Raw genomic sequence first — 12,180 nt, 5'->3', positions numbered from 1 at the left:
AGTTCCTTTTGCGCAGTTTCATCTGCGCCCACTTCAATGGGACATTCTCCGCAAATGGGACAGGAAGTCGACGTCCCTCGACAAGAACGTCTCCCTTTCTCGGGCAGCCAAAGCTTCCCTTCAGTGGTGGCTTCTTCCCACTTCTCTGTCGAAGGGGAAATCCTTCCTGCCCCCATCCTGGGCTGTGGTCACGACGGACGCGAGCCTGTCAGGGTGGGGAGTGGTCTTTCTCCACCACATGGCTCAGGGGACTTGGACTCAGACAGAGTCCTCCCTTCAGATCAATGTTCTGGAGATAAGGGCAGTGTATCTTGCCCTAAAGGCGTTCGAGCCGTGGCTGGAAGGCAAACAGATCCGAATTCAGTCGGACAACTCCACAGCGGTGGCATACATCAACCACCAAGGCGGGACACGCAGTCGGCAAGCCTTCCAGGAAGTTCGGCGGATTCTGCTGTGGGTGGAAGCCACAGCCTCCACCATATCCGCAGTTCACATCCCGGGCGTAGAAAACTGGGAAGCAGACTTTCTCAGTCGCCAGGGCATGGACACAGGGGAATGGTCCCTTCACCCGGACTTGTTTCAGGAGATCTGTCGCCGCTGGGGCATGCCGGACGTCGACCTAATGGCGTCCCGGCACAACAACAAGGTCCCGACGTTCATGGCACGGTCTCGAGATCACAGAGCTCTGGCGGCAGACGCCTTAGTTCAGGATTGGTCGCAGTTTCAACTCCCTTATGTGTTTCCTCCTCTGGCACTGTTGCCCAGAGTGTTACGCAAGATCAGGGCCGACTGCCGCCGCGCCATCCTCGTCGCTCCAGACTGGCCGAGGAGGTCGTGGTACCCGGATCTGTGGCATCTCACGGTCGGCCAACCGTGGGCACTACCAGACCGACCAGACTTGCTGTCTCAAGGGCCGTTTTTCCATCTGAATTCTGCGGCCCTGAACCTGACTGTGTGGCCATTGAGTCCTGGATCCTAGCGTCTTCAGGATTATCCCAAGAGGTCATTGCCACCATGAGACAGGCTAGGAAACCAACGTCCGCCAAGATCTACCACAGGACGTGGAAAATATTCCTGTCGTGGTGCTCTGCTCAGGGTGTTTCTCCCTGGCCGTTTACCTTGCCCACTTTTCTGTCCTTCCTTCAATCCGGATTAGAAAAGGGTTTGTCACTAGGCTCCCTTAAGGGACAAGTCTCTGCGCTCTCTGTCTTTTTTCAGAAGCGCCTAGCCAGACTTCCACAGGTACGCACGTTCCTGCAGGGGGTTTGTCACATCGTACCTCCTTACAAGCGTCCGTTAGAACCCTGGGATCTGAACAGGGTGCTGATGGCTCTTCAGAAACCACCGTTCGAGCCAATGAGGGATATCTCTCTCTCACGCCTTTCGCAGAAGGTGGTTTTCCTAGTAGCAGTCACTTCGCTTCGGAGAGTGTCTGAGCTAGCAGCGCTGTCATGCAAAGCCCCCTTCCTGGTGTTTCACCAGGACAAGGTGGTTCTGCGTCCGGTTCCGGAATTTCTCCCTAAGGTGGTATCCCCTTTCATCTCAATCAGGATATCTCCTTACCCTCTTTTTGTCCTCATCCAGTTCACCAATGTGAAAAGGATTTGCACTTGTTAGATCTGGTGAGAGCACTCAGATTCTACATTTCTCGTACGGCGCCCCTGCGCCGCTCGGATGCACTCTTTGTCCTTGTCGCTGGCCAGCGTAAAGGGACACAAGCTTCCAAATCAACCCTGGCTCGGTGGATCAAGGAACCAATTCTCGAGGCTTATCATTCCTCCGGGCTTCCGGTTCCCTCAGGGCTGAAGGCCCATTCTACCAGGGCCGTGGGAGCGTCCTGGGCTTTGCGGCACCAGGCTACGGCTCAGCAGGTGTGTCAGGCGGCTACCTGGTCGAGCCTGCACACTTTCACGAAACACTATCAGGTGCATACCTATGCTTCGGCAGATGCCAGCCTAGGTAGGCGAGTCCTTCAGGCGGCGGTTGCCCACCTGTAGGACGGAGCCGGTTGCGGCTCTATTATGAGGTATTATTTACCCACCCAGGGACTGCTTTTGGACGTCCCAATTGTCTGGGTCTCCCAATGGAGCGACAAAGAAGAAGGGAATTTTGTTTACTTACCGTAAATTCCTTTTCTTCTAGCTCAAATTGGGAGACCCAGCACCCGCCCCTGTTTTTTGTGTACACATGTTGTTCATGTTGAATGGTTTCAGTTCTCCGATATTCCTTCGGATTGAATTTACTTTAAACCAATTATAATTTTCTTTGTCGCTCCTAATTGGGAGACCCAGACAATTGGGTGTATAGCTACTGCCTCCGGAGGCCACACAAAGTATTACACTTAAAAGTGTAAGGCCCCTCCCCTTCTGGCTATACACCCCCCGTGGGATCACGGGCTCCCCAGTTTTATGCTTTGTGCGAAGGAGGTCAGACATGCACGCATAGCTCCACTGTTTAGTCAGCAGCAGCTGCTGACTATGTCGGATGGAAGAAAAGAGGGCCCATACGGGGGCCCCCAGCATGCTCCCTTCTCACCCCACTTGCGGTCGGCGGTGTTTAAGGTTGAGGTACCCATTGCGGGTACGGAGGCTGGAGCCCACATGCTGATTCCTTCCCCATCCCCATTAGGGCTCTGGGTAAAGTGGGACTTGACCGGTCTCCGGGCACTGAGACCGTGCTCCATCCACAGCCCCTGGAGGATCTGCTGGATACGGAGCGGAGTTTCCTCAGGGACAGGACCCTGCTTCATTAAGGTACTCCGTGTCCCCGTGCTTACCGCACGCACACTGCAGCATTGCTGGGTGTGTTAGTGCGCCGGGGTAAACAGCGCTGCTGCGCTTGTGCCGTTACTCACTACAGCTCTGCTGAGTGAGGAGACTTAGTACGATCGGCCGATCCGGCCGCTGGGGTCAGTGTTTACTGCGTCGCGGCTGGGATTTGTGGTGCGCCGGGGACTTCCGCGCTGGCCGTGCATATATGACGGCCGCGCTAGATTACTACAGTCCCCGGCTTTTGCGGCCTAGTTCGTATCGTTCCCGCCCCCAGACCTGCCAGTCAGGAGGAGGGCGGGACGCTGTACAGACCAGCAGCGCTAAGAGCTGGAGTCTGTTTTACATACTCCAGCCCTCACACTAGGCACAGTGGGACGCAGTTTCCCGCACTTTTGTTTGTGGCACGCCCACGGTCCGCCCCTCTTCACAGGACGCCGGCAGCCATTCCTGCCTGCACGCTGAGCTGCAGAGGGGAGGCTGGGAGACCCAGACAAGGGATTCTACGACCTCACACCCGCTTTTCAGCGGGCGGTAAGCAGCCCTCAAGGGCTCTCCCCCACTTGTGCCATAGTGTACTTTGTATTTTGTGCTGGCAATACTTTACACTGTACGGTCGCTGGTGATTTTCTGCTATATACCCTCCTTAGATTTCTCAAGGAGACAACAGCATGTCGTCCGCAAAAAGCAAAAGTGCCAAGGCACGGACTTTATGTGCTGCCTGTACCGCATGTGGGGCTGCTCTACCGGCAGGTTCCACTGACCCCCATTGTGTGCAGTGCTCGGCCCCTGTGGCAATTGCTCAGCCGGGGCCTCTGCTAGAGGTGACCCAGGGAGAACCACCTGTGAATGCTGTCCAGGTGACAGGGACGGAGTTTGCAGCTTTTGCTGACAGATTGTCTATGACTATGTCTAAAATTCTTGAAACATTGCAGTCTAGACCAGTAACTCAGACCATGGGCACTGTTGGTTCATTGCCCCCTGGTCCCCCTCAGCTGGAACACTTCCTAGCTCCGGGGGTGTCACATGCACCCCAGGGTGACGGCTCTGACTCGGACGACAGTCCCAGACAACCTAAGCGGGCTCGCTATGAGCGACCCTCAACTTCATCACACTGGTCAGGGTCCCAGCGGGACGACTCTCTGTGTGATGAGGCGGATGTAACTGATCAGGATTCTGATACTGGGGCCGCTCTCAATCTAGATACCCCGGATGGTGACGCCATAGTGAATGATCTTATAGCGTCCATCAATAAGATGTTAGATATTTCTCCACAAGCTCCTCCTGCGGAGGAGGCAGCTTCACAGCAGGAGAAATTCCATTTCAGGTATCCCAAGCGTAAATTAAGCACTTTTCTGGACCACTCTGACTTTAGAGACGCAATCCAGAAACACCACGCTTATCCAGATAAGCGTTTCTCCAAACGGCTTAAAGATACGCGCTATCCTTTTCCCCCTGACGTGGTCAAGGGCTGGACACAGTGTCCCAAGGTGGACCCTCCAATCTCCAGGCTTGCAGCCAGATCTCTAGTTGCAGTGGAAGATGGGGCGGCACTTAAAGATGCCACTGACAGACAGATGGAGCTCTGGTTAAAATCCATCTATGAAGCTATTTGAGCGTCGTTGGCGCCAGCATTCGCAGCCGTATGGGCACTCCAAGCTATTTCAGCTGGCCTTACACAGGTCGACACGGTCACACGTACATCTGCTCCGCAGGTGGCACCATTGACCTCTCAAATGTCTGCATTCGCGTCTTACGCGATTATTGCTGTCCTAGACTCTACGAGCCGTACGGCGGTGGCGTCAGCCAACTCCGTGGTTTTACGCAGAGCCCTGTGGTTGAGAGAATGGAAGGCAGATTCTTCTTCCAAGAAGTGCTTAACCAGTTTGCCTTTTTCTCGTGACCGATTGTTTGGTGAGCGTTTGGATGAAATCATTAAACACTCCAAGGGTAAGGATTCAGCCTTACCGCAACCCAGACAAAACAAACCCCAACAGAGGAGGGGACAGTCTTGTTTTCGGTCCTTTCGAGGCTCAGGCAGGTCCCAATTCTACTCGTCCAAAAGGACTCAAAAGGATCAGAGGAGCTCAGATTCTTGGCGGACTCAATCACGCCCAAAAAAGCCAGCCGGAAGAACCGTTACCAAGACGGCTTCCTCATGACTTTCAGTCTCCTCTCTCCGCATCCTCGGTCGGTGGCAGGCTCTCCCGCTTTGGCGACATTTGGCTGTCACAGGTCAAAGACCGTTGGGTGAGAGACATTCTGTCTCACGGGTACAGGATAGAGTTCAGCTCTCGTCCTCCAACTCGTTTCTTCAGAACTTCTCCACCGCCCGACCGAGCCAATGCTCTGCTGCAAGCGGTGTCCGCTCTAAAGGCGGAAGGAGTGGTGACTTCCGTTCCTCTTCAGGAACAAGGCCACGGTTTTTACTCCAATTTGTTTGTGGTGCCAAAGAAAGACGGGTCGTTCCGTCCAGTCCTGGATCTAAAGCTGCTCAACAAACACGTAAAAACCAGGAGGTTCCGGATGGAATCTCTCCGCTCCGTTATCGCCTCAATGTCTCAAGGAGATTTCCTAGCATCAATAGACATCAAGGATGGTTATCTCCACGTGCCGATTGCACCAGAGCATCAGCGTTTTCTACGCTTCGTTATAGGAAGCGAACACCTGCAGTTCGTAGCTCTACCTTTCGGGCTGGCGACAGCCCCTCGGGTCTTCACCAAGGTCATGGCAGCAGTAGTAGCAGTCCTGCACTCGCAAGGTCACTCTGTGATCCCGTATTTAGACGATCTACTTATCAAGGCACCCTCTCAAGAGGCATGCCAACACAGCCTGAACGTGGCACTGAAGACTCTCCAGAGTTTCGGGTGGATCATCAACTTTTCAAAGTCAAATCTAACCCCGACCCAATCACTAATATATCTTGGCATGGAGTTTCATACTCTCTCAGCGATAGTGAAACTTCCACTGGACAAACAGTGCTTGCTACAGACAGGGGTGCAATCTCTCCTGCAGGGCCAGTCGCACCCCTTGAGGCGCCTCATGCACTTCCTAGGGAAGATGGTAGCAGCAATGGAAGCAGTTCCTTTTGCGCAGTTTCATCTGCGTCCACTACAATGGGACAGTCTCCGCCAATGGGACGGGAAGTCGACGTCCCTCGACAGGGAGGTCTCCCTCTCTCAGGCAGCCAAGGAATCTCTCCGGTGGTGGCTTCTTCCCACCTCATTGTCAAAAGGAAAGTCGTTCCTACCCCCATCCTGGGCGGTGGTCACGACAGATGCGAGTCTATCAGGGTGGGGAGCAGTGTTTCTCCACCACAGGGCTCAAGGTACGTGGACTCGGAAAGAGTCCACCCTTCAGATCAATGTTCTGGAAATCAGAGCAGTCTATCTTGCCCTACAAGCCTTCCAACAGTGGCTGGAAGGCAAGCAGATCCGAATTCAGTTGGACAACTCCACAGCGGTGGCATACATCAACCACCAAGGGGGAACACGCAGTCGGCAAGCCTTCCAGGAAGTCCGGCGGATTCTGACGTGGGTGGAAGACACGGCATCCACCATATCCGCAGTCCACATCCCAGGCGTAGAAAACTGGGAAGCAGACTTTCTCAGTTGCCAGGGCATGGACGCAGGGGAATGGTCCCTTCACCCGGACGTGTTTCAGGAGATCTGTCGCCGCTGGGGGATGCCGGACGTCGACCTGATGGCGTCACGGCACAACAACAAAGTCCCGGTTTTCATGGCACGGTCTCACGATCACCGAGCTCTGGCGGCAGACGCCTTAGTTCAAGATTGGTCGCAGTTCCGGCTACCGTATGTGTTCCCACCTCTGGCATTGTTGCCCAGAGTGCTCCGCAAAATCAGGTCCGACTGCCGCCGCGCCATTCTCGTCGCTCCAGACTGGCCAAGGAGGTCGTGGTACCCGGATCTGTGGCACCTCACGGTAGGCCATCCGTGGGCACTACCAGACCGTCCAGACTTGCTGTCTCAAGGGCCGTTTTTCCATCTGAATTCTGCGGCCCTGAACCTGACTGTGTGGCCATTGAGTCCTGGATCCTAGCGGCCTCAGGTTTATCTCATGAAGTGGTTGCCACCATGAGACAGGCTAGGAAGCCATCCTCCGCCAAGATCTACCACAGGACGTGGAGGATATTCCTATCTTGGTGCTCTGCTCAGGGAGTTTCTCCCTGGCCTTTTGCATTGCCTACTTTTCTTTCCTTCCTGCAGTCTGGGTTGGAAAAAGGTTTGTCGCTTGGCTCCCTTAAAGGTCAAGTCTCCGCGCTATCCGTATTTTTTCAGAAACGCCTGGCGCGACTTCCTCAGGTACGCACGTTCCTGCAAGGGGTTTGTCATATCGTCCCCCCTTACAAGCGGCCGTTGGAGCCCTGGGACCTGAACAAGGTTCTAATTGCTCTCCAGAAGCCGCCTTTCGAGCCTATGAAGGAGGTTTCCCTTTCTCGTCTTTCACAGAAAGTGGCCTTTCTAGTGGCGGTCACGTCTCTTCGGAGAGTGTCCGAGCTGGCGGCGTTATCATGCAGATCTCCATTCCTGGTGTTTCACCAGGACAAGGTAGTTCTGCGTCCAATTCCAGAATTTCTTCCCAAGGTGGTATCTTCCTTTCATCTCAATCAAGATATCACTTTACCGTCTTTGTGTCCGCATCCAGTTCACCAATTTGAAAAGGGTTTGCATTTATTGGATCTGGTGAGAGCACTCAGGATCTACATTTCCCGCACGGCGTCTCTGCGCCGCTCGGATGCACTCTTTGTCCTTGTCGCTGGTCAGCGTAAAGGGTCGCAAGCTTCCAAATCCACCCTTGCGCGGTGGATCAAGGAACCAATTCTTCACACCTACCGTTCGGCTGGGCTTCCGATTCCATCAGGGCTGAAGGCCCATTCTACCAGAGCCGTGGGTGCGTCCTGGGCATTACGGGACCAGGCTACGGCTCAGCAGGTGTGCCAGGCGGCTACCTGGTCGAGTCTGCACACTTTTACCAAGCATTATCAGGTGCATACCTACGCTTCGGCGGATGCCGGCCTAGGTAGACAAGTCCTTCAGGCGGCGGTGGCTCACCTGTAGGAAAGGGCTGTTTGACGGCCCTATCACGAGGTATTCTTTTACCCACCCAGGGACTGCTTTTGGACGTCCCAATTTTCTGGGTCTCCCAATTAGGAGCGACAAAGAAGAAGGGAATTTTGTTTACTTACCGTAAATTCCTTTTCTTCTAGCTCCAATTGGGAGACCCAGCACCCGCCCTGTTTTCTTAGGAAGTTTGTTTTTTTCGGGTGCACATGTTGTTCATGTTGAACAGTTCAGTTCTCCGAGGCTGTTTCTCGGGTTGAATTTGTATTTAAAACAGTTATTGGCTTTCCTCCTTCTTGCTTTTGCACTAAAACTGAGGAGCCCGTGATCCCACGGGGGGGTGTATAGCCAGAAGGGGAGGGGCCTTACACTTTTAAGTGTAATACTTTGTGTGGCCTCCGGAGGCAGTAGCTATACACCCAATTGTCTGGGTCTCCCAATTGGAGCTAGAAGAAAAGGAATTTACGGTAAGTAAACAAAATTCCCTTCTTTTCCTCCTTCTTGCTTTTGCACCAAAACTGAGGAGCCCGTGAGCACGGGGGGTGTATAGGCAGAAGGGGAGGGGCTTTACACTTTTAGTGTAATACTTTGTGTGGCCTCCGGAGGCATAGCTATACACCCAATTGTCAATTGTCTGGGTCTCCCAATTGGAGCTAGAAGAAAAGGAATTTACGGTAAGTAAACAAAATTCCCTTCTTTAGAATGGCAGTTAGTTTTAAATGTAATTCTACCTTTCACTTTTCTTTATGCTCTAGTGTCTCTTCCTCACCAAATGCGTTTCCGGAGATCTAAATCAGCCAGGGTAGTTGCTGAGGCAGGAAACACGATGCCAAAAGCGACTTCTGCAGAGCTCATCATTAGTTTTAAGTAGTAAACTGTGCCCTCTAAGGCTGCGTGCCAATGGTCTGTGTTTGCAGTGTGTTTTTGTTGCGTCCAAAACGCTGCGATGCACAGTGGATGGGATTTATAGAAATCTTATTGTGTGTGTGTGTGTGTGTGTGTGTGTGTGTGTGTGTGGCGCCTGTAGCGAAGATTGACTTGCGGGGCGGCATTCCGAACCACAAGCATGTCAATTCTTTGCTGTGGAGTCACAAGCATCCTCCGCAGGGAGAACACAGCGAGAGACCGCAACACCATGAACCCTGATCTTGGGCACGAGCAGCTGCGGTCTCCTGCGGAGGAGACTCGCAGCCCCGCAGGTCAGGCCCGCCGTCCAAGATGCAGCAGGTCCTGATCGTGTGCACATACCCTAAGGCAGTGGATCCCAACTCCAGTCCTCAAGGCACACCAACAGTGCATGTATTCAGGATTTCCTTAGTATTGCACAGGTGATAATTTAATCACCTGCAAAGGTGCTGAATCCAACTGAAAACATGCACTGGTGCTGTGCCTTGAGGACTGGAGTTGGGAACTTCTGCCCTAAGGAGTAGAGGCAGACCTTAAGGAGGTTTAGTCTAGACTGTAAAGTGTAGTCTAGAATGTAAAATTGAAGGTTACATGAGATGTTGGTACCTTTTATAGTATTAAAACCAATAAGGAAACTGAAGTAGAGGGAGTTATGGTTTGGTTTTTATTTTATTTTTTTTTATTTATTTCCCCCACCTTTTAATAGAACGAGTTTGCCACATCTGACCAGTCGTCCGTTATCGAGGTGCCTATGGTTTCTAGGAAGACTCCCATCTCAAAGCCATCCAAGAATCTAAAGACCAAAGCGAAACAGTCTGGAGACATAGAAAGGTAAGGTTAAAAAAAACAATGTGAAAGTTTTCTTTACACCCTCTCCAATATCTGCAGTACATGTATGTCACAGTTGGAGGTGTTCCTGTAAGCCGCCATACATATATGACAGCTTTATCACCAGAAAATCATTGTGGCACTCCTATGAGATGAAGACGCGGGTGCTCAAGCGAGATAGTATCTTATGCTAAGTAGATTCTTGGCACTCCAGAGAGGGGAAAAAAGAATTTTTGTTATAGCCTCCACTTGATTCAAATATATTTTGATGTTTCGGCCCATTGGCATTCATCAGAAACAATCGCTGTTAGAAAACGTGTGGCAAGCAGCGTGCAGTTTTTAGCAGGACAATTCTGCGGTATGCAGCAAAGGGAAAAAGTTAAGGGATTACATGGGGTCAGTGCTGTATTATGCAGAGTATCTGAGCTGGAGAGGAGCGCTCCTCCTGTGACACCGGCTGTCTGCTATACAGAGCAGGACAGATGCGGATACACTGCTCTGCACAGCACAAGCAAACGAACAGTCGCAGCTAGTAACTACAATAAAAAGTGTGTATGTGTAGGGGGGGTTTATGTTAACAAAAACCCCCCCACAAACACTCAAATCAACCCCCACCCCCCCCCCCCATTTGAAACAAAAAATCGTGCAATTTTTTTTTATTTCTTTGTCGCTCCATTGGGAGACCCAGACAATTGGGGTGTATAGGCTATGCCTCCGGAGGCCGCACAAAGTATTACACTAAAAGTGTAAAGCCCCTCCCCTTCTGCCTATACACCCCCCGTGCTCTCACGGGCTCCTCAGTTTTTTGCTTTGTGCGAAGGAGGCAGACATGCACGCAAAGCTCCACAGATTGGTCAGCAGTAGCTGCTGACTATATCGGATGGAAGAAAAGTGGGCCCATATAGGGCCCCCAGCATGCTCCCTTCTCACCCCACTCTTGTCGGCGGTGTGGTTAAGGTTGAGGTATCCATTGCGGGTACGGAGGCTGGAGCCCACATGCTGTTTTCCTTCCCCATCCCCCTTAGGGCTCTGGGTGAAGTGGGATCCTATCGGTCTCCAGGCACTGAGACCGTGCTTCATCCACAACTCCTGTGGAGCCTGCTGGATAGGAGCCGGGTATCGTTCAGGGACATGGCCCTGCTACTTGGAGGTACTCTGTATCCCTGTGGGGACAGCGCACAGCAACACTCCAGCTTTGCTGGGTGTGCTAGTGCACCGGGGACCGCGGCGCTGACCGGGTTAATATGTGCCATTACACACTCAGCGTTGCTGAGTGTGTTTATGTATAGGGACTGCCGCACTGACCGCCGCTGCCATGGAAACACCGCGGCGCGGCTGGGACTTGTAGTGCGCCGGGGACTTCCACGCCGGCCGCGCTTTTACGGCGGCCGCGTTTATTACTAGAGTCCCCGGCTTTTTGCGGCCTAGTTTCTTTTCTTCCCACCCCCAGCCCTGACAGGCAGGGGAAGGGCGGGACGCTGCACAGAACGAGCAGCACTGAGGGCTGGAGCATGCTTTGCATACTCCACCCCCCTCACTGTGCACAGTGCGGGCACCAGTTCCCGCACTTTCTGGGTCACGCCCACGGCTCCCTCCTCTCCTCAGGACGCCGGCAGCCATTCCTGTCAGCTCCTCGGACGCTGCAGAGGGGGACAAAGTCTGGGAGACCCAGGCAGGGACTCTGGTGGCCTCACAACCGCTTTAAGCGGGTGGTACGCAGCACCTGTAGTGCTAGCCCCATTGTGCAGTAGTGTAACATTATATGTTTATGGTATATATATTTTACACTGTATGGTGCACAGTTGATTTCTGGCTATATACCCTATTGTGTTGCTCAGGGAAGATAATAGCATGGCGCCCACGAAAGGCAGGGGTGCCAAAACACAGGCTTTTTATGCTGCCTGCGCCGCATGTACGACCCCGCTACCGGCAGGTTCCACTGTCCCTCATTGTGTGCACTGTTCGGCCCCTGTGGCACTTACTCAGCCAGAGCCTCTGCTAAGAGGGGCCCAGGGGGAGCCACCTGCTGACACTGTCCAGGTGACGGGGACGGAGTTTGCAAAACTCTCTGAGACTATGGCTAAGATACTAGAAGCCTTGCAGTCCAGGCCGGTATCTCAGCACAGGGACTCTGTTGAATCTTTGTTCCCTGGCCCACCTCAGTTGGACCAACAATGTCCTCCCGGGGTATCTCATGGGTCCCAGGCTGAGGGTTCTGACACAGAACCCAGCCCCAGACTGACTAAGCGAGCTCGCTTAGAATTTCCCTCGACATCATCATATTGTGCAGGGTCTCAGAGGGGGGAATCTCTGGTTGATGAAGCGGAGACAGTTGATCAGGATTCTGATCCTGAGGCCGCTCTCAATCTTGATACTCCTGACGGGGACGCCATAGTGAACGATCTTATTGCGTCCATCAATCTAATGCTGGATATTTCTCCCTCAGCTCCTCCGGCGGAGGAGTCGGCTTCTCAGCAGGAGAAATTCCGTTTCAGGTTTCCCAAGCGTACACCGAGTATGTTTCTGGACCACTCTGATTTCAGAGAGGCAGTCCAGAATCACCATGCTTGTCCAGATAAGCGTTTTTCTAAGCGCCT

The 12,180-nt window shown here is 53.0% G+C and overlaps 1 protein-coding gene across 4 annotated transcripts in view; it reads left to right on the top strand.

The window, feature by feature from the left end:
* Positions 1–12,180, top strand: part of RNF168 (ring finger protein 168) — a 222,749-nt gene that overhangs the window by 164,666 nt on the left and 45,903 nt on the right. For all 4 annotated transcript variants that reach the window (XM_075340965.1, XM_075340964.1, XM_075340962.1 and 1 more), the window contains exon 5: positions 9,462–9,586. In XM_075340965.1, coding sequence (XP_075197080.1) covers positions 9,462–9,586 — 125 coding nt within the window. The remainder of the gene's footprint in view (positions 1–9,461; positions 9,587–12,180) is intronic.

This window comes from Anomaloglossus baeobatrachus, chromosome 3, assembly GCF_048569485.1.
Source record: "Anomaloglossus baeobatrachus isolate aAnoBae1 chromosome 3, aAnoBae1.hap1, whole genome shotgun sequence".
Lineage (NCBI taxonomy): Eukaryota > Metazoa > Chordata > Amphibia > Anura > Aromobatidae > Anomaloglossus > Anomaloglossus baeobatrachus.
The sequence above is the reverse complement of the archived record's forward strand: the minus strand, read 5'-3'. Positions and strand labels throughout refer to the sequence as shown.